A 26,710-nucleotide genomic window follows, 5' to 3' on the forward strand; every position below is an offset into this window, starting at 1 on the left:
AGCGAGCATGCAGCGATCTTGCATGCGGTAGCTTGGTTCTGGGCATTTGCGTCCATATTGGAGTGGACGGACGGCCATGACTTTCGTGGACGTGGCCCGGAAGACGCTCTTGGATCGCCGAATAGGCACCACCCACGCGAGCTGGTTGCGTACGTCCGGGTCACCTAAGGCCTTGTTTTTGGCTACTGTAGCATTTCGTTTTTATTTGACAAACATTGTCCAATTACAGAGTAACTAGGCTCAAAAGATTTATCTCACAAATTACAGGTAAACTGTGCAGTTAGTTTTTATTTTCGTCTATATTTAATGCTCCGTGCATGCGACCAAAGATTCAATGTAACGGAGAATCTTAAAAATTTTTGCGAACTAAACAAGGCCTAAGTCAACGGTATCTTCAAATCCATAGCTTTTGCAAACTCAGCTTTTAGCAAAAATTTTCAGGAGTTCCTTTAACATAACTGCAATTTTCAAATGCTTCGATTCTTTTTCTCGGGGGAAGAAACACTTTGATTTGGGCACCTGAATTATCATTTTTGTGTATGTTTGTTGTTTTGATGGGATTTTATTTAGTACGGGTTTCCTTTTCCTTCGATTATTATCAATTAGTTAAGTTATAAGGTTACATGGACATATGCATCTCCATGTCTGGAGAGTTGGCGTCGCTGTAAGGGCATCTCTAAACCCTAAACTCTAAAAAAGTAGAATAACTTATAATTTATAATGGATAGAGTAGTAAAAAGATTTAATGCTTGTCTCTAGCATACTGCTTAAATTATGTGGGTCCTGCATGGCTGAATATATGATTTTTAACTGTCAGCCTTGTTTAGTTCTCACCCAAAAATATTTTACCCCGTCCCGTTTCGAATATTTAAACATATACATGGAGCATTAAATAAACATAAAATTTAACTAATTTTACAGTTTGCATGGAAACCACGAGACAAATCTTTTAATCCTAGTTAGTCCATGATTAGTCATAATTGCTACAGTAACACACATGTTCCTTTGTTTGGATGCTTGACAAAATTGCTACAATGTTCAGATCTATATTCGTTGATTTGAACATTGAATTGACTATTTAGGTTTTAAGATGCCTTTTAACGAAAATATTGTAAACTACAAAAATTTATTATGTTTTTTGTCTTTTATAGATCAGTCTCTCTCTGCACAAGTGCACTCATCTCGTACACATCCCATGGCGATGCAAACGCGTACCCTTGGACGGGGAAAAAGTGATACCACTAATGGGCTGGTTGGGCTGGCAGCTCAGCTAGAAGGGCCAAAAGACTTTTGGCCCATTTGCAGCTTTGCAGTTGCAGGGCACTGCAGATGGCCTATCTCAGCCATCCAAAAAAAAAAGATGCAAATTCCAATCCACCTGAGATTACGTGCGTGTTTAAGGTGCTTGGAGTCTAAAAAAAGTCATTAGTCATCGCGGTCATTTTCAAAAAAAAAAAAGTCATTAGTCATCGCGGTCATTTTCACAAGTAGAGGGGAGCAAGTCAGATGTTGGTCCCAAAGGTTTTAAATTCCCGTAGAAACTTGTTTTGGTCCAACCCCCAAAAAAAAAAAAAAAGCGCCAGCGAAACCGCCGTTAGAAGAAACGACGCCTGTCTGCCTGCAAGCTGCAGTGAGCAGTCGACGGAAATTGACCGGCCGGCGAGCTCCGTGTCCACCCACTGTTCCTCTCCTCTACCGCGCATGCATGCAGCAGGTGCGTGCGATGCTTCGAAACTCCCTTTCAACGCGCGACTGCGATCGATCCGCCCGTCCGGGGAGCCCCGCCACGAGTGAGGCGCGCGAGGTGACGGACGAGCCGCGAGCGCAACGGCAAGGCAGGGGCAGCGGGACGACGGATCGCGCCGCCCCGCGTCGTCGTCGTCATCGTCGCGTGGTTGGTGGTGGTGTGCGGGAAGAGGGAAGCTTAGCCGTTAAGAGAGCGAGCCAAGCAAGGAAACCCAAGCGCGGCACGCACGGCGCGGCGCGTCGCGGCGAGGAGCCTTCGCCTTCGCCAACCACCCTGGTGCCGGGGGCCGCCGGCCGGTCGCCGTCAGCCGCGTGCCGGACGGATGGTTAGCATTTATGCGCCCGGCACAGCGCGGAGGCGGAGCACAAGCCTCTCGCCCGGACGCTTTTGCGTGGGCGCGTTCCACCGCCAGCCAGGCTCTCCACGTCGGACCCACCTGCGAAAGCAGACGCCGGCGCACGGCTGACCTGGCGAGCCCAGCGCAGCCGTTGAGGAACGACGCGTGCCAATCGGCCACCACCACAGTCTCCAGGGGCACCAAAGTCTCCAACAAGAACAACGCGTACGTCCACCAGAACAACCTATAAATTTCCAAACGCGGCGGCGCCACACACAAAAGTCCGTCCGAAAAAGCCCTCGTCTGACTACGCTGTGTTCATCTGCTCTGCTACGACTAAGCCAGAGCTCCCACCGTCAGGTCTTCTTCTTCTTCCCCCCCTTCGCGTCCTCTCCTCTGCCTGCGCGCGCACCGTCAAGCGAGCGAGAAATCGTCATGGACATGGAGGCGGCCGCGATCTTCGGCACCGCCAGCGCGTCGTTCTCTCCAGCGCCGTCGTCGTCCAGGTCGCGCGGCGGCGGCGGCGGCACGAGCATCTCCCGGCTGCCGGCGCGCGTCGCCGGCGCCGTGGTCCGGAGCCTGGTCACCTTCGTCTTCGCGGCAGGTCGGTCTAGAATCTAGCTATATTTTCGACTTGCCTCTGTTTGATCAATCGATCGATTTCGATTCGCTTCTCTTGCTCACCGCATCTTGTTGTGCTGGCGCGTGCAACCAACAACCCCGGCTCACTGCCTGATCCTTCTGTTGGTTTGTTGCAGTGGGCATGGTTCTCGGGGCCGTCACGGGCGCGCTGATCGGGCTCGCCACGGAGAGCGGCCTGGTGCGTGGCGCTGGCATCGGGGCCATCTCCGGCGCCGTCGTGTCCATGGAGGTCGTCGACTCCTCCGTCGCCATCTGGCGCTCCGACGAGTCCGGGATCTGGAGCGTCCTGTACGTGGTAAGTAATTGCACCGGGCAACCACCCGAATAATCAATCGATTTCGCCATTTGATATCCAACAATCCGATCTCTTTAATCACCAACCTAGTAAACAAATCTGTGCTAAATGTTTCAGCTTGATGTTCTCTGGAGTCTGCTGACCGGCCGCCTGGTACGCGAGAAGGTGGACCCCGCCGTGCAGAGCGCCGTCGACAGTCAGGTAAGCACAAGCGATCTTCTCAGAGTCCATTATCATCATCATGTCGATCGACGAAGCTCTCAGGTCTCCAGTCCAGCCAAAGCTAACGCGTGCTCTCGATCGGCCGCGCAGATGAACGCGGCGGACTCGGGGGACATGGACATGGCGGCGACACTGGCGGACATGTTCGATACGGGCGCCGGCGCCGGCGCCGGCGCTCCTCCCAAGGGCATGCCGGCCGCCGCCATCGCGGCGCTCCCCGTCACGGCCTTCACCGAGGACACCGTCACCGACGCCTCCGGGGAGCCCATCGGCTGCTCCGTCTGCCTTCAGGACTTCGAGGCCGGCGAGACGGCGCGGAGCCTGCCGGAGTGCGGGCACACGTTCCACCCGCCGTGCATCGACGTCTGGCTGCTCCGGCACGCGTCGTGCCCGCTGTGTCGCCGCGCGGTCTAGTCTAGGCCGCTAGCTGCGCGCGTTTCTCGACGACCATATGCGCGTGCACATCATCACACGTGTCACGGACCAGGAGCAGAGTATAGTAGGCTAGTAGGTAGTAGCAGCCTAGCAGGACAAATTGGTTGTTCTCTCTTGCATACCTTGATTTTTCTGTTTGTTTTTTGTTCGTGTTGGGCACGCATGTACAGATACAGTACGTGGCTCACACTGTCACACACACACGATGTGTAAATATGTATAGAGGTGAATGTTGTAAATAATGTAATAGACTAATAGTTGTAGAATTGAGATTTTTTATATATACTGTACTCTCCACCGGCTGGTGACAGTGCGTGTTGTTTGCACATCCACTGATCCACACCACACGTGCTCCAAGACGCAAATTTGAGTGGTAGCTCCATCCGAGGGAAAGGTTGATGTGTTCATTGTTCTGGACAACCAAACTAATTGCAGTTGGTTATGTCCGGCTGCCGGAAGATGGCACCATTGCACCAATATCTACTATACTACTAGTACTACTCCATTCAAAAAATATATCCAACTATCAATATCGTGGAACTGCATTTCAAGAAGAATTAGTTTTAACGTGATTGGGCAGCACATCAATATTTTTTCTAAAGTGGCGCGTTTGGATCGCGTCTAACCCACGCTGCAGGTCAGCGTGCCTCCAGTGCTGCACGCCGCAAGTCAGCTCGCCCTCAAGTGCTGCCGCAAGTGTCGAACGCTTACACCGCACATCACCATAGGTTTGGCGCCTGCCACAGCTGCTAGTTCATTTTCGGCGTCGTAGCTCACCAACTGTCTGGCGGACGTTTCGTCTGCCACACTCATGGCAGCCACAGTTGTGGCGGGAGCCAAATAGGCCCTAAATTTTGCGAAATTCAGTCAAATGAAAGAATCATAGGCTTATAAATTTGTTTGGTGCATCATGACATATTTAAGATTTATGTATTTTCTTTGAAAATAGTTTCATGTTTTTGTTTTCTGTTAGGAACCGTTTTGTACGTTTTTTTTTTCCGAAGTTTCAGAAAATATAATAATTTTGTTTCTTCTTCTTCTTCTTCTTTTTGAAGTTTCCCTACGCACATTTTGTCTCTAGTCCGAGTCCCGAGATCATTTGCTTCCTTGGCTTGGCCCATCTTGTTTCCCTTCTCCCAGAATCAGCGGTCCACGCTTCCCTTCAGTTTGGGCTGGCCAACAAACAGTCAGATGCTAGCCCACCAGCAAAGGCTACCTCCTCTCTCTTGTTTCTCTGACTACCTGGGACTATGTGGTAGTCCCTGTCGTCTTTTCTCTGTCATTTAGCTCACACAGCTAATTCCATCCCTCTCACTTTGGCGAGAGGTAGCTGAGCAAGATGTCAAGATTCATATATATGCAATCATTTTTTAATTATATTATAATGTATTGTAATATATGTTTCAATCATTTGTATGGGTAAAAAGTGAGAAATATTGATACAATGAGTTAAACCTTATGCAACAATAGGTCGTATTGGTGGTGGCCTTTTACCCATGTACTAAAATATGTCCACCATCTGTATGTCATGAATTTTAACATTTTGAAATATTACCTATCAGAAAACTTTATTAAATATGATGACTCATTAAAAAAAAGATTAAGTTTACACCTTATGTTATGCATTTTGCTAGCGCCAAGGTCGGGCGCATACCACTAACCAAGAGGACTAAAATGGGCACCCTCGGCCTCAAGAGAAAGGCTCCCAAAGACGCCGGACCGAAGAACACATACTCCTATAATGCCTTCGGGCAATGTAGTCTCCTGCTCTAGCCTGTACGTCTTCCGCTCATCTTACCCCATCCCACTTCACCATATTTAGGGTGGGCAAGCCCAAAGGAGAGTATGGGAAGGCCCTCAAACCGAGGCCGCCATGTAAGGCCAGTCTAAATGAAATTTCAATAGAGTTTCATAAGAGTAGATAAGTTGAAGTCAACAAGTGGAGTGGAAAATAACTTTTTATATCCCCTCTCCTCTCCTCTCCTCTCTCTCGTCAAATTGGTTAAATGATTGTTTTAATAGTTATGGACCTATGATGTCAGATAGCACAGAACCATGATTTTAATCATATCCTCCCAATTCCAACAAAGTCCAATGTTCTATAGCAAAATTTGCCCAGTAAGAAGAAACAAAATAATGGAGAATAATCTAAACTAACACATAACATTCATACACATATATAAAATATAGCAGTGTATCTAGCCATGCAAATTGCACAGGCTAACTTGCTACTAGTAATAATATGAGAAAGATGTAGGAGTGTCACGGTATCCGTCTTTACAGACAAAAACATAAAACAAAAGTTGTTGCCTCGGTATCATATCAAATTTGTACTCCGATTAATTCATTTCCCTTTGAGCCCGAGCAACAAGAAGCGCGTACTATAGGTTGCACAACCTGTCGTTCTTGGCATTACATCCAAGATCACCTCCAAGCCCAAACACCACTGGCCGGCACCGCACGAGATTTACAAATACAAATCATACAATCCAAGAAGGTGCCCGAACTCTCAAGCACGCAAAAATCAAAGCATTCTTCAGCGCTTACTGAACCATGCCATTCTGCTCGCATGGCATCTTCCCATCAACAGTCATCTGAAACCTTGGCCGCCGCCGGCGACGATCCACCCCATTTCTGTATCCTGGAATGCGCCTCGCTGGCCTCCTTGTCCCAGTTGGTGCGCAGCGTGATGGCGATCAGGATGAGCGTTTGCAGGCCGACGCCGGTGAGCATGCCGCCCCACATCCCCTGCACCCCGCCGCGCAGCGGGAAGGCGATCATGTACCCGACGGGGATGCCGACGAGGTAGTAGCAGCCGAGGTTGATGTACGCCACCAGCCACTGCCAGCCGGCGCCGACGGCGACGCCCGACAGCACGGGTTGCACGCTGTTGAGCAGCAGCGAGAAGGCGAAGACGACGCCCAGGCTGGCCACGGCGCGCACCACCTCGGGGCTGTCCGTGAACGGCGCGCCGTAGACGTCGCGGAAGGCCAGGACGAGCACGAAGAAGGCCAGCCCGATGGCCACCGACGACATGAGCACCACCAGGATCGCCAACTTGGCCGCGCGGGGACGCCCGGCGCCCAGCTCGTTCGACACCCGCACGCTGCGAGCATTTTCGTAGAATATATAGTTGCGCGTCATGGAGAGATGGATCGATTTATGCCAATGCGATCGATTATTACCTGATGGCAGCGTTGAATCCGAAGAACACCATGATCTGCCACCCGAACAGGTTCGTGCTGTGGTCCGTATATATGCAGTGCAGAAGCAACACGGCGAGCGATCGAGCAGGCGTTAGAACTGCAGGTGCAGAGCAACCATTTCGTCTGAAACACGTTACGTGACTACTCACTCACCAGATGGAGACTGCGGCAACGGCGACCTGAGCGTTCTCCAGGTTGCCGACGATGACGATCAGGAACATGTAGAACCAAAACTCCAGGCTACATTATATTCGTGAGAAGGAACGTGTCACGTGTGTCAGCAGCCAAAGTCTCGAACAATATAATAATCCAGTATGTAGAGTACGTAGTACGATACGCAGGCACCAGAGCATGACGGCGGAGCCGAGGGAGAGGCGCGCGAAGCCGACGAGGTCGGAGAAGGCGAGGCAGTCGAATCCGTTCCATGCGCCGGGGCAGTAGCCCATGAGGATGTAGGCGAGCTGGCCGAGCACGACGAGCCACCAGGACGCGTTGAGCGCGACGGCGAGGCCGACGAGCCCCATCCGCATGGGCCCGACGAGGAACCAGCTGAGCGCGACGTGGAACGCCAGCGCGGCCGCGGAGACGGCGGCCATGGCCATCACCTTGCTCTGCGCCTGCAGGAACTTCTGGATGGGGAAGTTGAAGGCGTAGGCGAAGAGCTGCGGGATCATGTAGAGCGCGAGGCGGCCGGCGAGGTCGGCGATCTCGGCGTCCTGGTGGAAGAGGCGCAGGATCGGGGTGGCGAAGAGGTAGAGCGGGAGCATGAGCACGGCCATGGCGGTGAGGATGATCCACGACCGCTGCAGGTACACGCCCAGCATGTGCAGCTGCTTCGCGCCGTACGCCTGCCCGCACAGCGTCTCCAGCGCGCTCCCCATCCCCAGCTGTGTCACCAACACAACACGCGCAGCCATGCCCATGCATGCGCTGCCTGTTCAGGAGAATTTCATAGAAGAAAACAAAATCTAATGGCAAAATTTTACTTTGCAAATTTCATCTCTGCAGCGCGCGGGTAGAGTATGCAGACCGTGATGCCGAGGGCGAGGCCGGCGATGACGTTGTTCTCGGTGGAGAAGGCGTCGAGCTCGAGCGTGGTGAGGTGGCCGGCGAAGACGAGGGTGATGGCGCCGAGCGAGTACTGCGCGATGGACGTGAAGATGGCGGGGCCGGCCAGGTACCAGAGCTTCCGGTTCTCCGCCGCCGCGTGACGCAGGAAGGACCCCACGCTCCGGATCTCCTCCAGGTCCTCCCCGCCCTTGCTGAAGCTCCCGTTCCCGTTCCCGTTGCCGGCAGCCAGCAACGCCTCCCTCAGCATCTCGTCGTCTCCTCCGCCGCTCACCGCCATCGGTCTAGCTAGCTAATTAGCTCCTGTAAGAAACCAATCGATAATCTCTTTCGCTGGCTCGTTCTCTCGCTCGCTCTGTGTGGTGCTGTGCTCTCTACTAGAAACCTCAATCAAATGATGGAGGAGAGGAGGAGGAGGCAGCATCTTAAATGGGCAGCTCGGAACTGGGATACTGGATCGTCCTATCGAGCTGGACCCATACTGCACAGGTGACCAGCTATTCCTACTAATGAACTATACCTCGGTATATCTCCAGGAGCGCAATGTGGCATTATATACCCCCCGATACATTGAGAACATATTTATTTGATAGTGTAGATCTTAATACATTTTTCTATAAAAACATGGCAAAGTTATCCACATTTGACTCACAACAAATTTTTTAAGCTAAATAACACCTGACAAATGTGTTTCTATTGATGTAGCAGAAGAATATACAAGATAACATCAAAAAATCGTCGCCACCTCAACCTATTGTCAAAGCCCTAGGCTCCTCTACATCACCACCGTCGACCCCCCTCCTCCCTGTGCGATAGCCTCGCTAGCGGTGATGAGGAACGAGCTCACATGGGCTACTATAGATGACATCATCTTTGTCGATCCATCTATCGATCATGTTTGTTGTAGAGAATTTCAGTGTGAATGCCTAACTAGGCATTTAGTCGTGCGTCCTCACATCGTTCTTTTTGCAGGGATGATGCAATTGGTGGGGATGGTCATGTTCCTCATTTGCATCTTTGCATCACCGATTTGTTAGATTCCGATCTCACAATGGCCGCGAAATTATCCAGACTTCTAATTTCAGCATGACTAGAACTAGTGGTTATATTATCATTTTTTACAATGAGGTGGTCTATGCACTTTCAAAGTGTTAGATGTGTTATAGAAAGATCCCATGGCATTGGATCATGTAGTGTCTCCAAGGTTTGGGGCCTGTCGTCGTGGATGATGGAGGGTAATGCTATGACTATGGTCCTTGACATCATTGAGTTTCACATAGCATTACTTGGCAATTATCAAAGACATGCATTGGAGGTGAAGAATGACACTTGGAGGATCTAGATTTACTCTAGTATGTTTTTTTAAAGTCTAAAGTCTTAGATGTAAATAGGAATGTAATTATCCTCTCGATTTAATAAAATCCCTTGCCAATCGAAAGAAAAGCAACCACTGAAAATAAATCACACAAAACAACTAAATTACATGAAACAACTTAACGAACCTAGCCAAAAAGATGACCAAGCATTGAACTAGGTGCCGCTAAGAGTGACCAGGTGCCACTAGGCAATCAAGAAGCTACAAAATCTCATAGCCCAAACCAACAATGCTCAGCCGCACACCGCTAGATTGAACTTTTTGGATGCTGGTGTAAATTAGGAGGGTAAAAACAGAGGGCAAAGCATAAAAAGAATCTACTCGTCCCTTAGACGCTGGTGTAAATTAGGAGGGTAAAGGAAGAGGGCGAAGCATAAAAAGAATCTACTTGTCCCATGTATGTCCTTGTAGTGCAAAACAAAGGAAATAAAACATCCACTCCAACCCAAGGGAAAGATTGCTCTTCCTTTCTTGCCATGCTTGTTCATATTTCTGTAGTTTTATTCCTCCATTCCAAACAGCTCAAAGTATGTTTTAGAATCCTATATAGTTTTCCACTATTAACTCCATTTTATTCATGCAGTTTTTTTACTCCTCTATTTTGTATTCCTTTGTTCCAAATAGGCCCTTAGAATCCTTTAAAACATAGGAATTATTTTACGTGAGTCTTGCAAGAATTATTATGACTCCATTTATGTTTACAGAAAAAAAATATAATATTCAGAAGGGTTAAAAAGATGTTATGTTCCAAACGAGTCCTTAGACTATTCCCTGTGAATGCAGTGACATAGCCAGTTTGGCAATTTACTGTGTATGTGTATCGCTCTCGTCTAAGATGTGAGATGTCGCAGCTCAGTGATGAGGACTGATCTTTTTTTTCTTGACCGTGCCATGAGGCACATTTTTCATTAAGAGGAAGTAGATCAAACATACAAACTTCAAACAACACAACTAGATTTTTCAATTTCTTCTAGTGACGTGGGGTTTTTTTAGTATAAACTTTTTCTAATAAATGCCGCCTAGTGAAGATTTTCTAGTATTTTAATTAGTGGTAATATTTTATTACTAATTAAAAATACTAGAAAAACTTTACTATTTTAGCAGTGCAAGTACGATAATCGGAAATTACCGGTGCTACAAGAAAAAAACAGCATCGACAAAGATGCAGGAAGCTGAAGAGCAGAGAAACCTGCCTAATAAACCCGAGGCTGCTGAGCCTTGGAACGCTTAACTATCGCCATCGAACAATGAGCGACCTGATCCCACTGCAACGCCTCTTCTTGGATCGCCAATTCGCCACGACGACCGATCTCACCTGTGGGGATTTTCTTTCTCTTTTTATAACCTATCTAAGAGCAACTCCAACAGTTTGTCAAATGCACTTGGCAAATTGAGATTTTTGGCAAAACCACAAAAAAGCTTCTCCAATAAGTTGGCAAAATCACTTGGCAAAAATCTAAGGTTGGCAAATTCTCTCCCAACCGGCGCATATATGCGCGCTTCGGTGGACTTGGCAAATCGCGGTTTTCGGCCCGTGGCCTGTTCTCCCGCGCGCGCGAACTGTGAAACTTTTTCCCGCTGCCGTCAAATGAATATAGATCGCGCAAATATATATCGCGACCGATCGGTCCCGTTCCTTCTCGTCTGCCAGGCTACGCGCGGAGAAGGACGAGTCAGCTTCCTCGACGCGATGGAGACGGCGCCCCTCTTCTTCGTTGCGAGGACCATCGACGGCGCGAGCACAGAAGGTACCCTCGATCCCGTTTCATCTCTGATTGTATATGCTTGGATCCGATCAGCTAGGTCTGTATATGCTTGGATCCCATCAAGGAGCATCGATGGAGGCGGTGTCTAGGTCTAGGTCTGATGATGCTAGATTGATCTCTATGCAATCTGTTTGTGTCTAGGTATATCTCGAGCTATCACCATAGATCGATCTGTAGCTTAGGTTTGATTGTACATATGTTGGCGCCCTTTCACCAGAGTATTCTATTGGCGCCTAGATCAACATACAGTATTCTGTTGGCGCCCTTCTCTATGAATGTTGCTGTACATCTGTTGTTCTTGATTGCATATATGTTCTTGTTCTCGATTCATGCTGCTGCAGTTTCTAAAATTGATGTTTCTGCCATTCAGATCAAATGGAAGGGGATGGATTTCTCAGTGACATTCTTCTCAATGGATGTGGCAATGGAGCAGAAGGTGGTGTTGCTGGCATCGGTGACCTCTCCATTCCGATGACCCAAGAAACACAACATGAAGACGTCGAAGAAGTGCAGTTTAATTTGTGGGCCACGAAATTTTAATTTGCCAACTCCAAATAGCTCACTGTTGGAGAGGCCTCTTTTTTCCACTTGGCATTTGGGATTTAGACTTGGCAAAAATAGAGATTTGCCAAGTGCAATTTGCCAAACTGTTGGAGTTGCTCCAAAGATCATTACACACCTTAGGCATTGTTTACTTCCACCCAAAATCCAAAATTTTTCAAGATTTTCAGTCACATCGAATCTTTAGACGTATGCATGGAGTATTGAATATAGATGAATTTTTTGAGCCTAGTTAATCTATAGTTGGACAATAATTACCACAAACAAACGAAAGTGTTACAGTGTCGTGAAATTTTTTCCTTCATAAACTAAACACAGCCTTAATCTATTCGCTGGTCTGAAAAGTCATGATTGAAAGTACTGTTCGCTGATTTATTGTGAAAGAAAATACTATTAATTGATAAAAAAAATACGGCTAATAAGACAAGTGAGGTAATGTAATGCCCGACGCATGTGTCGTGCCTGCACGCTCCGTCTGTCTCTATCTAGCCATCCTTTGCACTGGAACAAATTAATAATTGCAAGTTGGTCGCGGTTGTTGTTCAATCAGAACACGATCTCTTCACACGATCCTCGTGCGCCGGTGGAAAACACAAGGTCAACGACTCAACGGCATGCTTGCCCCCATAGTGTCCGAGACGATGATACCCACTGATCCACATCATGTATATCTACCCCTAGAGTTCACTCTCAAACTCAGTTATCCGACATTATATTATACTCGCTTCATCTAAAAAACATTACAGTTGTAGTAGGATTGAACACAAAAACCAAGTACATATGAAATTACCTAAATGCTCCTATAAAACTGCGCCTCACCAAATGTGCCGCAGAGAAGGCAGAGTTTTGGGATACTGTAACACTTTTGTTTTTATTTGATAAACATTGTCCAATCATAAAGTAATTAAGCTTAAAAGATTCGTATCGCGATTTACAGACAAACTATGTAATTAAGTTTTATTTTTATCTATATTTAATGCTTTATACATATACCGCAAGATTTGATGTGACAGAAAATCTTGAAAAGTTTTTGGTTTTTTAGGTGAGCATTGCAGGCTTGTAGTCTTGCGGCTACAATTTTCTCTCAGGTGCAACATCCTAGTTTTTTTTATTTAAATGAGAAATGAAAAGACTCTGCCGCCGTGTCGTGCTAGGTTCTGAACAAGTACACCCCCATTAGAGCAACTTCAGCAGTAGCCTCCAAAACTAAGCCTCTACTTTTAATTTGGGTGCTCCCCCTACTTCTTGGGGCTTAATTTTTTTGCTTCAACTCCAACAGTAGCACCCAAATTTGAGCCCCCAAACCTATTCCAGAGAGAATGACAGAAGGGACCCACTCGTCAGTGTATTTTTCTTCTTCCTCTTTCTTCTTTCTTTGGACATGGACACAATTAGAGCATCGAGCCGGTTACCGTAGGGTGTCATGCACATGCAAGGGTAGAGAGAGAGGGGGCATGCGCTGGGGCTAGGACACGCGATGGAGGATGGGGGCTGCCCTGTTGGGCCAACGGGAATGGGGTCTGGGGGAGAAATATGGGTGCCCAGGTAAATATGGGGTTTGGAGTAGGAGCCCTGCTGGAGTAATGTTTTTAGCATGGGCACCGATATTTAGCTATTGGGGCTTGAGTAGGGGCCCTGTTGGAGTTGCTCTTAGATGATACCTTAAATTATATTATAAGTGCGCGTTTAATTTGAGAAAAATTTGAACTCTACAATTACATTATTTTAAGGATAGAGAGAGTAGTGTTTTTCAAGTTCCGTACCAGTGGCAGAGGGAGGGGGGGGGGGGCAACCGGCCCCGAATGTTAATTTTGAGTTGTTATAAGATTTTAAATTTAAATTTTAGAATTTTTAGATACCACCTAGAATTTTGACATGGTGTATATTAAACTTGTAGTAGTTGACGTGATATATCACTTTTGGCAAGCTTCTTTCATCTGGAATCATTTAAAGCCCTAGACATTTGCATTTTAAGTTATCAAATATTGAGATTTTTTTAAAAAAAATCAAATTCTAATAGAGAGACATGCTCTATCAAAATTTCCATTTAAAACTATTTAGAGGCTGAAGTATGCAATGAGAAATTTTAAATAAAAGGATATCGTTATTGTTGTTGTTAGTTAAAAAAAATGAAAGTGTAGTTTTACTTTACAATAGAGAGGAGAGGCACAAGGTAAGAGTTTACGGGAGCAGCCATGCTTCCACGCGATCGAAATTGAAACCGATGGATATTTTTGTTACTTTTGTTTTCCCCCCCTGAACTGAACCTCAAGAAAACTACTGTTACGCACTCCAGAAGAAGAAAACTAGCTAGCCTACCAGCCGTTAGTCTACTCTCTACTGGTTGTTGGTCTCTCCATTTCTACTTGTCACTCGTAGATCACGTTACATTTAACTATTGACAGATCGACCAATCGATGCCTTTGATCCGGTCGTCAGTTATTCAGTTTTATTTATGTGCTCTCGCTATCTCTACAATAGTGACATCGACCAATAATTACCTATGCTAATTATACATTTGGAATCGCTACATGAAGTCGGGTTCAGGCTTAAACTATTGTCATCAATTTTTCTTAGGTCGCGTATGGATCCTTAGAATTAAATTTATTTTAATAACCATAATTTAGATAAATATTAATATAAGTTAATATGGTTGTATATGAAATATATTTGTATATTATTATGAACCGTACGAGAGAGATATTTATGTGTTGTATTTCTAGAAGAGCAAGTTAAAGTGTGTGTGCTATAAGTTATAAAGTATAAACCTAACATTGTTTTACATCTCCCACCCTTTAACACAACCAGAATATTAAAGTTCTCCTAGTGTTTTGGCATTTCTTACAAAATACCTTCTAGTGAGATTCTCATGTGCTATGACCATTGATAGTGTTTTAGTACTACTTTAAAATACTAGGATAATCCTACTATTTTAGTAGTGTATATGTCAACTTTAAAAGTTGTGGAATGACAAATTCCAAATCAAATAATCTAGTGTATTAAATAGATTCCAATTACTTTAAAATGGAAGGATCTAAACGACTATTTTTGGTCTCGCAAAATTAATTATTTTTTTATCTATATTTAATGTATATTTTTGGGTGAAAATTAAACAAAGCCTCACTGGACAATGGCCGGTCTCCGGTCTGCTCCGGCGATCCCAAGTGGCCACATCATGTACCTCTTTCCTCTGCGGGGCGTGGACGCGGTTGGCAGTGGCGTGTCAGTGGTCAGTCGCTGCACTTCACGCACATTGTTCGACTACTCATCCTGTTGTCAGTGTCACCTGCTAGCAGCTTACCCCTTTTTTACTTCCGAAAGGTAAAAAGTTTTCGGTACCGTAACACTTTCGTTTGTTTGTGACGAATATTATCCAATCATGCACTAACTAGGATCAAAAGATTCGTCTCGTGATTTACAGCTAAACTGTGTAATTAGTTTTTATTTTCGTATATATTTAATGTTTTATGCATGTGCCACAAGATTCGATGTGACGGAGAATCTTGAAATTTTTTTGGTTTTCAGGGTAAACTAAACAAGGTCTAGCACGTGCGGTGCTATATACTGTCATGTTTGGTTGGCGCCGGTAAAGTTTAACTTCTATCACATTGAATGTTTGAACACATATATGGAATACCAAATATAGACTACTATTTGGTTGGCGTCGGCAAAATTTAACTCTTGTCACATCGAATACTTGGACACATATATAAAATATTAAATATAGACTATTTATAAAATTAAAAATATAAAAAATAATTTACAAGACAAATCTTTGAATCACCGTCTCCCCATTTATGGATCCAATATCCATCGGTTCTCTCTTGCGACGTCGCGGTGTCCGTATAGGTATAGGTATATAGGCCATGCAGGCCCATGTAGCCACCCTAGGTACCCAAGTCAAAATGGCAATTGGCAATGGGTACCCGAAACCCGAGTACCCGATGGGTTTTATCCGATAAGAATACGGGTATAGAATAGATTTTGTACCCGCGGGTACGTTATTGGGCGAAATCCTTTACCCATCGGGTATGGCGGGTAAGGGTGTGGAATAGTAGTACCCATACCCGCGTACCCGTGGGTAAGAAATAACCACAAAATGAGTAAGCAACCTAAGCAATTTAGCTCATATAGCCCATGAACTGATTGGCTAAACGTGGGAAGTGTTGAGCGGCTAGTGTGCTACTAGTGCTGCTATTAATTTGCTAGAAGTTGTTATGTTTAATTTCCTAGAAGTTGTGATATTTAACTTGCTGAAAGTTGTTATATTTCTGTTGAACTCGGGTATATTTTCAGGTATGGAATACCCGTCGGGTGCGGGTACGGAATAAATTTCTTACCCGTCTGCTTTCGCGGGTAACCCAATGGAATAGGTTTTGACCTAGCGGGTGCGGGTACGGGTGGCCAGTACCCATCGGGTACGTACCCGTTGCCATTCCTATACCCAAGCCACCCTAGGTACCTCGATGGGTAGAGATGGCAACGGGTACGTACACGACGGGTAGTGGCCACCCGTACCTGTACCCGCGAAGTCTAAATTTTACCCGTCGTGTTACCCGTACCCGCACACGGGTAGGAAAATAATTCTATACCCGCACCCGCGGGTAATTTCTACCCGACGGGTAACCCGCACCCGCTAGTATACCCGAGAATTACATATAAATATCATATATTTACATAAAGAAAATCATACTAAACCTCCAACAAGTTACAAACTAATATTCATATGACAACATCAAATTCATATACATATATATTAGGAGAGTTTAGCTGGATCTAGACCAAATTCATGTGCTATATAGGCTAAAATGAGAAGGGTGGCTAGTTATTTTGACGGGTATTTTTTACCCGCGGGTAGGTGGGTCTGGGTAGTACACACCCACACCCGTACCCGTCATACCCGATGGGTATAGGATTTTGCCCAATAACATATCCACGGATAGAAAATTTATTCTATACCCGTCTCTTTATCGGGTAAAACCCGTCGGGTACTCAGGTTTCGGGTAGCCGTTGCCATCTTGATCGATGGGGGAAGACGACGTACGGAAGGTGATGTGGGTCCATGTGTGGGATCTGATCATCGGAGCTGTTGGCGTTGTTATTATTCTGGGAATAATTAATGTATAAACCTGGACGCGCGATCCTCGTGTGCGACTAGACAAAGATTAAAACGCCGACCGGAGGTCAAATCTCTCTCCTTCTGTCCACGTCCTCGATCGTGCACCCTGATCGAATCGACGGAAGAATATATAGGCTCTATTTAGACTGGGGATAAAAATTTTCTGGCTATCACATCGAATGTGTCGGAAGAATGTCGGAAGGAGTTTTTAGAAACTAATAAAAAAACAAATTACATATCTCGTCAGAAAACTGCAAAACAAATCTATTAAGCATAATTAATCCATCGTTAGCACATGTGGGTTACTGTAGCACTTAAGGCTAATCATGGAGTAACTAGGTTTAAAAGATTCGTCTCGCGATTTTCAACCAAACTGTGTAATTAGTTTATTTTTTATCTACATTTAATGTTATGCATGTGTCTAAAGATTCGATGGGATTGATGAAAAATTTTTAGGTAGGGAACTAAACAGGGCCTATAGTTCAAAAGCTGGGCCTTGTTTAGTTCACCCGAAATCTAAAAAGTTTTCAAGATTTCCCGTTACATCAAATCTTGCGGCGCATATATGAAACATTAAATCTATTTTTCCTACTACTAAATTATGAAAATTTCAATCTGCCAAATTTTTTTCTGCCTCCGTGGCGACTCGGCCCGCCTGCGCTTCCGTCCGTCTGGACGATGGAATCGTGGTTTATGATAGGAGAGAGGAAAAAAGAATAAAAGTTTTTTAGGGTTTCCAATATAAAATCTCCTTTATATATTATAGCACATTGAGATTAAAGAAACTATAAGAGCCTAAATACAAAATATTTATCCTATTAATTTACTTTTCTTTTATTATTTTAATCGGCTGAAAATTGATAAATATATAGTAATTCATAGAAAAATTTAAAAATTACAAAACAAAATTTGTTCAGCTCCACATATGTAGATCCATGCAGTAAACAAAAAATATCACAATTTTTATTATATCTTTTTTACTGGAGATGCTTGTCTATGCTTTTTAGTGTAAAATTGATCGGCTGAAATTGATAAATGCGTAGTAATTCATAGAAAAATCTAAAAATTGCAAAACAAATTTTGTTCAGCTCCACATATGTAGATCAATGCAGTAAACAAAAAATATCAAAAATTTTAATATATTTTTTTGTTGAAGATGCTTGCCTATATTTTTTAGTGTAAAATTGAAATTATAGTTAATGTGATGCTTGATTTGTGGTGAAAGTTTTAGCACCATTTCTGCATATCTCACTAATTTACTAATTTACGTAAATTTATGCTTGAGAATGCTTACACTACATTTGCACGATGTGTTGTTATGCCATATGAACACTTCGTAAGCGCATGTATTCATAATCTACATACATTTAACTAATATATCATATTTCATAGAAATCTAATCTAAATAAAAAAAAGGTTAGCAACAAACTTATCATGTTTTAATATAATACTAAGCTATATTAAGAGATAATATTAGAGTAAGATAAGGTTTGACTAATTTCTATTATTATTATTATTAAATAAATATGTCTTCAAGCTACGTATTATTTTAAATATTAACTATCTAATATCATAGATGTCATGGTTATCAATAAAATAGTAGACTTTAAATTTTATAAAAAGAATAAACATATATAGATATATAACATTATGTCATCACTTTCTATGGCCATTTAATATTTTTGTCCCGTTGCAATGCACGGGCATATTTGCTAGTATAGACAAAAATAAAAACTAATTACACAGTTTGTCTGTAAATCACGAGACGAATTTTTTAATCCTAGTTAGTTCATGATTGGACAATATTTATTAAATAAAAATAAAAATGCTATAGTAGCGAAATCTGAAATTTTTTCGGAACTAAACGCCTCTGATACCTACGATGGCGCGAACCTCGATCTGGATCATGAGCAGGAGTACACTGTACACAGTATAAAATATAGTAGCGCATGCGACGAGAACAGTGTATTGTAAGGCCTTGTTTAATTGCGTCTATAATTTCAAAAACTTTTCAAGACGATTTTTTTATTATATTAAATTTTATGATACATAAATGAAGCACTAAATATAGATAAAATAATAACTAATTGTACTGTAATTAGCGAGACAAATCTTTTAAATGTAGTTAGTCTACATATAATAATTCTCATGGAAGAGCGCCTGTGGCTCTAGCTCGAGGTATTCTCCCACTCTATTTCTCTTCTCACGCTTCCGTATGTTGTTTTGTAGATGAGGTCCCTGAGCATCTCCAACAGCTTTGTAAATCCACTTTGTATTCTTATTTTTTTTAACAAAATCACAAAAAGATGTCTCCAACAGCTTGGTAAACTTGGTTTATAAATTCCCAAAGTGCATATATCCGGCTCCCGCGCGCGTAAGTCTACGCGCGCGGCGTGGCTTGCTATCGCCCGAAATTCTTCGATGTCGCCTCCTGTCCCGCGCGCGCCAAGGCCCACAGGTCCATCTCCCGCGATAAAACTCTCCTACTCCGCGACTCCCCACTTCTGGATTCTGTGTCTCGTAGTTGCAGTGCACCCAGTCGTGCGCGTATATTCACGGAAAGATGCCCGTTTACTTGCTGGAATCTTCAAGATGGCCACATGCAGCGTCGTCACGGAAAGATGCCCACAGGTCCAGAATGTTTTGCTGGCCAGGGGTTCATGTTGATCTGCTGTTCATATGTTATTCTCTGTAATATTGATCTGGTGTTGATATGTTTTTCTCCGACAAATATTTTGTGAGCCTATATTTTCAAATTTTATCAAGTTAATATAACAAGTTGTTAGAGATGCATCTTATTTCCACTTGCTAAACAAAATACCAAGTTGCTATTACACTAGATATACCAAGTGAATTTTACTAAGCTGTTGAAGATGCTCTAAGCTAGGGCTTAGTTCCTTTTAAAAAATAGTAGCTATGGAAGAAAATACTGGTTGGGTAGATCGATTCACTTAAAATGTTGTACTTAGGTCTATCCTTGATTTGTACACGCATATTTACTTGTATGACATCTATGTGTTTAGATTACTTAGCTTACCATTTGGTTTGAACCTACATCAAGTTGGTGATAGTTTAGTTCCTTTGTTTAGATTAAATTACTTAGAATCACTCGGAATACTTGATATAGTTTGTTCATTTATGTGTACATTTAATTTCCTTAGAATACTTGATATAGTTTAGCATTCCATTTATTTGGTTTGAACCTACGTACTTTAGTTGCATGTCATCTATGTGTACATTTACTTTAGATTACTTACAATACTTGAATAGTTTGGTCAAAATCTTTTGTATACATGGATAGTTTCGCTCATTAGTTTTGCGGAGGAAGAGTGTGAAAGGAGACGTGGAGTTTGAGAATACGGAATATGAAGTTGAATGTTTGGCATGATGTCTAGCCTTGGAAACCTCTTATGCCATGTTAGGGGGAAGTTTGACAGTGATTTCACAATGAACGGAAGGTTTGATGTGGGAACTGAAGAGTAGGAACAAACCGAAATAGGTTTTCAAAGTCAGATAACACGTCCCGCTGTAACACGTGTGGACTCTGTTAATCAAAAAAATGCAAGTAATGAGTCTTTTTTGTAATATAAATCATGTTCTCTAGTTTTAATTAGACTTTCATTTTTTTTTTTTGTAAAAAGAGAACAAAACGGTTTTTTTTGTTTGTTTGTTTGGGCGCAGGAATGACTTTTCGACCTGCTTCTCTTTGTTTTGGACGGAGCCCTCCAGGGCCTCATGCCGCAGCAGCGCACTCCCAGCTCCTCCCTCCACCTTCTCTATCTGGGCCGAGCCCACTCCCAACCTTATCCGTTCCTTCCTCTCTCCTTTCCCTTGAGTTGGGCCACGGCCCATTGGGAGGGCAGCAGCCAGCAAGAAGACCCGCGCGCGCATCGAATGGAACCTGCAGGCGCCCCGGAGGATCCTGACCCGCCGCCGCCACCTCGATCTTCTCCGTCGCTGCGTCCCCGTCGACCAGTAGCGGAGCGAGAAGCCTTCATAAGCCTGGACAATCTTCATTATACAAAACGTATTCAGCTAGTAAACTGCAGCGCTCTTCTTTAATACAAAGAAAATTTTCTTTTAAAAACCGCCGATAAGCCTGGGGCTGATGGGCTGTGTGGGCATCAAGCGAACAGGCTCTCAAGACTCACTGACACGCCACTGGGGCTGATGGCCGTGTGGGCATGCAAGGGCTCGCCGGAGCGGAGCGGACTGCCGGAGACCGGCCAGTAGGTGGTGCCCACTGCCCAATGGCCTCTCCGGTCACGCCGAGCAACCCGTCAAACCAACTGCCCTGCTGTCTCAACTCTCACTCACGCATCACGCATGCATGGCGCAACGCAGCGTCAGTCTAAAAAATCATAGTTAAAAATATTGTTTATTAATTTATAATGAGAGAAAAATACTATTAACTAACAGAAAAAATACGGCTAATAAGACAAACGAACACACTCTAAATGATGACACATTAAGCTCGTGGTGATACGATACTACTAATGCAGTAGTACATCTTCTTACAGTAGTAATAAAATAGGCGTAAAGTCATATTCTCGAAAAAAAAGAGAAAGAAACTGATACAGTAGTGGTACTGATACAGTAGGAGGTAGCTTCTGCAGGCCAACCAGTCTGAAACTGTGCATTTTCGAGAATGGTCCGGAGGTGATTGCCGAATTGTCCGTGGGTGCACAACGGAGTCGAAAAAATACAAAATTTGTTATATGCAGTTTTTTCTAAAACCGAAACTAAAATGCTTACGATGTCATTGATTATGCATAGGTCAAGACTGTTGGGCCGTGACAAATTTCTAATCACCTCAACCTAATCCATCGCGACTTCATCATATTGGAGGTGGAAAAAGAAAGATGTGGATCTCACTGGAGTTAAAGCCCTGTTTGGTGACGCTTCAGCTCCAACTCTGCCGCAACATTGGCACCGTAGCTGAAGGAGTTTCAGCAACACGTGTGTAAAAAGAAGCGCTTCAGGGTGCCGAATAGAGGAGTACCTGCCGAATAGAGGAGTTGGAAGCACTTTACATGTTGGGATGTAGAGATAGTACTCCCTCCGTGCTTGGAAAACTAGATGTTCTGGAGTCCATCGCTGATTTCGCAAAAGCAGACGTTGTGGGCTTGTAGCGTCCCGCATTGACGAATTTGCCCCGGCGCTCGCGACGTTTGCGCTTGCTAACGGATCCTTCTTTAATTGCGCCGCCACACCGCGTCCTGGGCACTCTCGTGCGTCGACTCCGTGTCCCTTCCTCTCCACATCCTGCTCACGTCCTCGTCGCCATCGCGTTAGAGTTTGCCGTGCCGCCACGCTCTACTGCTCGCTGGACTTAGACACCTACGCCGCCATGCCATGTTGTCCGTGGACTCGCTAGACTTGGAGCTGCGGGACTCCATCGACTCCAGTGTGGCCATGGATTCCGTCGTGGCAGCCGAGTCGGAAGCGGCGCCGGACTCCATCGTCTCCGGCAGCAAACGAAAATGCCGACGCCAAAGACACAAAACAGCTATCCCCGCGTGCCAGTGACAGGGCCATGCACGCGGCACACTCGCCATGCAAAAATTCCCATGCAAACTGAAAAAAGATTGGCTGTGGAGGTTCCAACCGGCGTAACCAGTTGAGCTGCTTATCTTTCTCATACAGAGAGCAACCGCAACCCTATTATTAGGGGCAAAGAAGGAAAATTAAGCTCTAATTAATCACTCCTTCGTTACCACAATCATGTCCTAAACGTCAGGTTTTTTAGGTACGGAGGGAGTATGTTTTAGTGTTTTGGCTCTAGCGAAGAAACCGTTAATGTGGAGACCCCTATCAAACAAGCTCTTAAAGAGGGATTAAATGAGAATAGTTTGAGCCTAAATCCTGGTGTCATATATTAATTTGGGGTGTTTGAAACTGCTCCACTCTAGTTTTTATAGCTCTGCTCCACAAACTCCACTATGGAGCAGCTCCACCGTGGAGTTTGTGGAGCAGGAGGTACTGTTTAGGACGAGGGGCGGCACGCAGGTGAAGAGACGAGGGGCGGCACGCACAAGAAGAAATGAGGTCGCAACGTCGGGAGGAGAAGCATCTACGAGAATTAGTCCGTGATTAATGAGTGACAAGGTGGGTAATTATCTCACAACTCCATATGGGAGTAACAAACTCTAAAAACTGAAGTACCTCTTGAGGCACTCCAGGAAAAACATGGAGCTAGCCTCTAGCTTCACTTTTTTTGCGGAGCGGAGTTTGTGGAGCTAGACGTGTTTGGCAACACGGAGCTGAAGCGGAGCAGTTCTAAACACCCCTTAGTATTGGTTTGGTTACTTGGGTCGATCGGCGCTATTGTGGAGAGGGAAGACCTCACAAATAATTGAAACCGAGTAAGTGACGACCGGATCAAACATGTAATCGATCCATCAACCACTAAAAGTAATGTCATCTACGAATGACTGGTAGGAAATTGTGAAACCAACAACCATGCACCAACCAGTCGTTACTTCAAAAAAAAACCATCAACCAGTAGACCACGGCCGGCTGGTTAGCTAGATTTCTCGAGTATAATATAATCGTATTTTTCTTGAGGCACATTTCAAGTTCAGGAGAAGAAAAAAAAAAGAATTTGTGGGAGAATTTTCTACTGGTGCACGAGTATCGTGTGCTGATTTAATAACTGCTAATTAAGTCCACCAACTTGCAATCGCAAGCTTTTCATCAGATATTCAGATAGCGGCCGGAAGAAACGACGACATTGTTCCAACGCAAAGTACATTTGTGTTGCTAGAGATAGAGAGCGACGACGTAGCGTAGAGTGATGAACGCAGGCACAAACACTTGGCGCGCGTTGGACGTTTACTTCACACAGGTGTACCGACAGTACGATGCACTGATGGTACGCATTAGGTTATAAAACGGGAAAGGTAATCGCAGTGTGGCGAAGGATAGTGAAGGCCTATGCAAGGTGGGCCATGGTTACCCCTGTTTTTGAAGATTCCCTTAAGTAACAGTAACAGTAATAAGCATAGCATGCAGGCAATGGCAATGGATGATCATGGCTGCTGTCTCAAGTCTGAACTCTGACGCACGCACGCAACAACACTCAGCCTATATTAATGCCACATTGCGTCCGTGTGGGATACGATCATACGAATCATACGATACTGATACAGTGATAAGCTGATACTTGTCACCACTGCGGGTCCCACTCGATACGATACGTAGCTTGTCCCTCCCAGCTGGCCAGCCCATTTATGCCACCACCTCCTCTCCTCTTTTCTTCCATCACCGATCGAGGCTTCTCACAGCACAGCTAGCAACACACAGCGTCAGAGCTCGTGAGAGAGACTGGTTGATTGATTTCACTTTCACACACCGGAGGTATTAGAGGCCAGGATGTCGGTGACGAGCGGCGGCCACGGCGAAGAAGAAGCAGACGACCTTCTGAAGGAGGCGCTGTTGGCTGCCGGCAATGGCAGCGGCAGCGACGGTGGCATCGACGGCGAGGAGGACCTGGAGGAGATCCGGAGCGTGGGGTCGTTCCTGCGGCACGCGGCGGAGGAGAACCGGAAGCTCTGGTACCTGGCCGGCCCCGCCATCCTCACGTCCATCGCGCAGTACTCGCTCGGCGCCATCACCCAGGTGTTCGCCGGCCACCTCACCACGCTCGAGCTCGACGCCATCTCCACCGAGAACAACGTCGTCGCCGGCCTCGCCTTCGGCATCATGGTCTGTATACTATACCTCGCCTTCGCCTTCGGCCTTCGGCGGAGGATAAAAAAGACTCTGATTCTGCTGCATCATGCGTGTGGTGTTGCATCATTGCATGCAGCTGGGGATGGGGAGCGCGCTGGAGACGCTGTGCGGGCAGGCGTACGGCGCGAAGCAGCTGCACATGCTGGGCGTGTACCTGCAGCGGTCGTGGATCATCCTCACCGCCATGGCCGTGCTCATGCTCCCGCTCTACCTCTTCGCCACCCCGATCCTGCGCCTCTTCCACCAGGACGCCGAGATCGCCGACCTCGCCGGCCGCCTCGCGCTCTACATGATCCCGCAGCTCTTCGCCTACGCCTTCAACTTCCCCATCCAGAAGTTCCTGCAGGCGCAGAGCAAGGTGATGGCCATGGCCGCCGTCTCCGCGGCCGCGCTGGCGTTCCACGTCGCGCTCAGCTGGTTCCTCGTCGGGCCCATGCGGATGGGGCTCGTCGGCCTCGCCGTCGCGCTCAACGCGTCCTGGTGGCTCGTCGTGCTGGGCCAGCTCGCCTACATCCTCATGGGCTACTGCCCCGGCGCATGGAACGGATTCGACTGCCTCGCCTTCTCCGACCTCGTCGGCTTCGCGCGCCTCTCCCTCGGCTCCGCCGTCATGCTCTGGTGCCTGCGTATCGTACTACGTACTCTACATACTGGATTATTATATTGTTCGAGACTTTGGCTGCTGACACACGTGACACGTTCCTTCTCACGTGTGTACGTAGCCTGGAATTCTGGTTCTACATGTTCCTGATCGTCATCGTCGGCAACCTGGAGAACGCTCAGGTCGCCGTTGCCGCAGTCTCCATCTGGTGAGTGAGTAGTCACGTGTTTCAGACGAAATGGTTGCTCTGCACCTGCAGTTCTAACGCCTGCTCGATCGCTCGCCGTGTCGCTTCTGCACTGCATACATACGAATCACAGCACGAACCTGTTCGGGTGGCAGATCATGGTGTTCTTCGGATTCAACGCTGCCATCAGGTAATAATCATCGATCGCATTGGCATCAATCGACGTACGTGCATCGTGCACAACGAGCAGGAACGCCCATAAATCGATCCATCTCCCCATGACGCGCAACTATTCTACGAAAATGCTCGCAGCGTGCGGGTGTCGAACGAGCTGGGCGCCGGGCGTCCCCGTGCGGCCAAGTTGGCGATCCTGGTGGTGCTCATGTCGTCGGTGGCCATCGGGCTGGCCTTCTTCGTCCTCGTCCTGGCCTTCCGCGACGTCTACGGCGCGCCGTTCACGGACAGCCCCGAGGTGGTGCGCGCCGTGGCCAGCCTGGGCGTCGTCTTCGCCTTCTCGCTGCTGCTCAACAGCGTGCAGCCGGTGCTGTCGGGCGTCGCCGTCGGCGCCGGCTGGCAGTGGCTGGTGGCGTACATCAACCTCGGCTGCTACTACCTCGTCGGCATCCCCGTCGGGTACATGATCGCCTTCCCGCTGCGCGGCGGGGTGCAGGGGATGTGGGGTGGCATGCTCACTGGCGTCGGCCTGCAGACGCTCATCCTGGTCGCCATCACGCTGCGCACCAACTGGGACAAGGAAGCCGGCGAGGCGCATTCCAGGATACAGAAATGGGGTGGATCGTCGGCGGCGGCTAGGGGCGAAGGTACACTGTAGTAGGGGCTACACATGCCCTCCAAAATGCAAAATCAATGAGTTTTGTTAAAATTTTCCCACATATGCACCCACATAAGACATATGTATGCATTTACAGAGTAAGTGTACCCTCTCTAATTTGCTCTAGCTTTGTCTCCGACGGTGATCAAGATTTTAATGATGGAAAGACACGTGCATGTACACCACAGAGAAATGCCATGCAAGCAGAATGGCATGGTGAAGTGCTGCAGTAACAAGCTTGATTGTTTGTGCTTCAGTTCAGTCACCTGCTTGGATTGTTTTTGTAGCTCGTGCAGGTTGTGTTTTGTGCTGCTTAATTGGTTGGAGAGCAACTCTTGGAGTCTATATATAAATTTCAGTTTCTATATCTCAACTTAGACAATTATTTAATAAATATCTTTTTATATCTCTCTTGTGTCTTCCAAGAACTCTTTACTTTTTATTCTATATACTCTTAGTTTCTCCAAAGGTGGTTTTGGAGAAGATAGAGAATGGTTTAGAAAGAATATTGGATCATGTTTTCTGTTTGCTTTTAAAAATTTTGTAATAAAGATCCATGTAGAGTTTCTTGAGACGCTCTAAC

At 45.9% G+C, this 26,710-nt stretch overlaps 3 protein-coding genes across 4 annotated transcripts; 2 read left to right on the top strand and 1 right to left on the bottom strand.

Moving 5' to 3' along the window:
• LOC8058027 (NEP1-interacting protein-like 1) lies at positions 2,256 to 4,006 on the top strand. 2 transcript variants are annotated; one of them, XM_002444571.2, is made up of 4 exons: positions 2,283 to 2,688; positions 2,843 to 3,021; positions 3,139 to 3,222; positions 3,334 to 4,006. In XM_002444571.2, the coding sequence occupies exons 1-4, from the start codon at positions 2,520 to 2,522 to the stop codon at positions 3,655 to 3,657; spliced, it is 756 nt and encodes a 251-aa protein (XP_002444616.1). In that variant the 5' UTR covers positions 2,283 to 2,519; the 3' UTR covers positions 3,658 to 4,006. The 2 variants fall into 2 exon arrangements, with proteins under 2 accessions (XP_021319951.1, XP_002444616.1); XM_021464276.1 differs by having other exon boundaries at positions 2,256 to 2,688; positions 3,139 to 4,006.
• Positions 5,996 to 8,496, bottom strand: LOC8057842 (protein DETOXIFICATION 33). Its single transcript, XM_002445683.2, has 5 exons — positions 7,915 to 8,496; positions 7,230 to 7,771; positions 7,038 to 7,124; positions 6,864 to 6,920; positions 5,996 to 6,784 (listed from the first exon to the last, which is right to left on the bottom strand). Exons 1-5 carry the CDS (start codon positions 8,230 to 8,232, stop codon positions 6,262 to 6,264), a joined length of 1,527 nt encoding a protein of 508 aa, XP_002445728.1. The 5' UTR covers positions 8,233 to 8,496; the 3' UTR covers positions 5,996 to 6,261.
• LOC8058028 (protein DETOXIFICATION 33) lies at positions 23,922 to 26,710 on the top strand. Its single transcript, XM_002444572.2, has 5 exons — positions 23,922 to 24,480; positions 24,584 to 25,125; positions 25,230 to 25,316; positions 25,429 to 25,485; positions 25,608 to 26,710. Exons 1-5 carry the CDS (start codon positions 24,148 to 24,150, stop codon positions 26,125 to 26,127), a joined length of 1,539 nt encoding a protein of 512 aa, XP_002444617.2. The 5' UTR covers positions 23,922 to 24,147; the 3' UTR covers positions 26,128 to 26,710.

This window comes from Sorghum bicolor, chromosome 7 (genome assembly GCF_000003195.3).
Source record: "Sorghum bicolor cultivar BTx623 chromosome 7, Sorghum_bicolor_NCBIv3, whole genome shotgun sequence".
NCBI lineage: Eukaryota > Viridiplantae > Streptophyta > Magnoliopsida > Poales > Poaceae > Sorghum > Sorghum bicolor.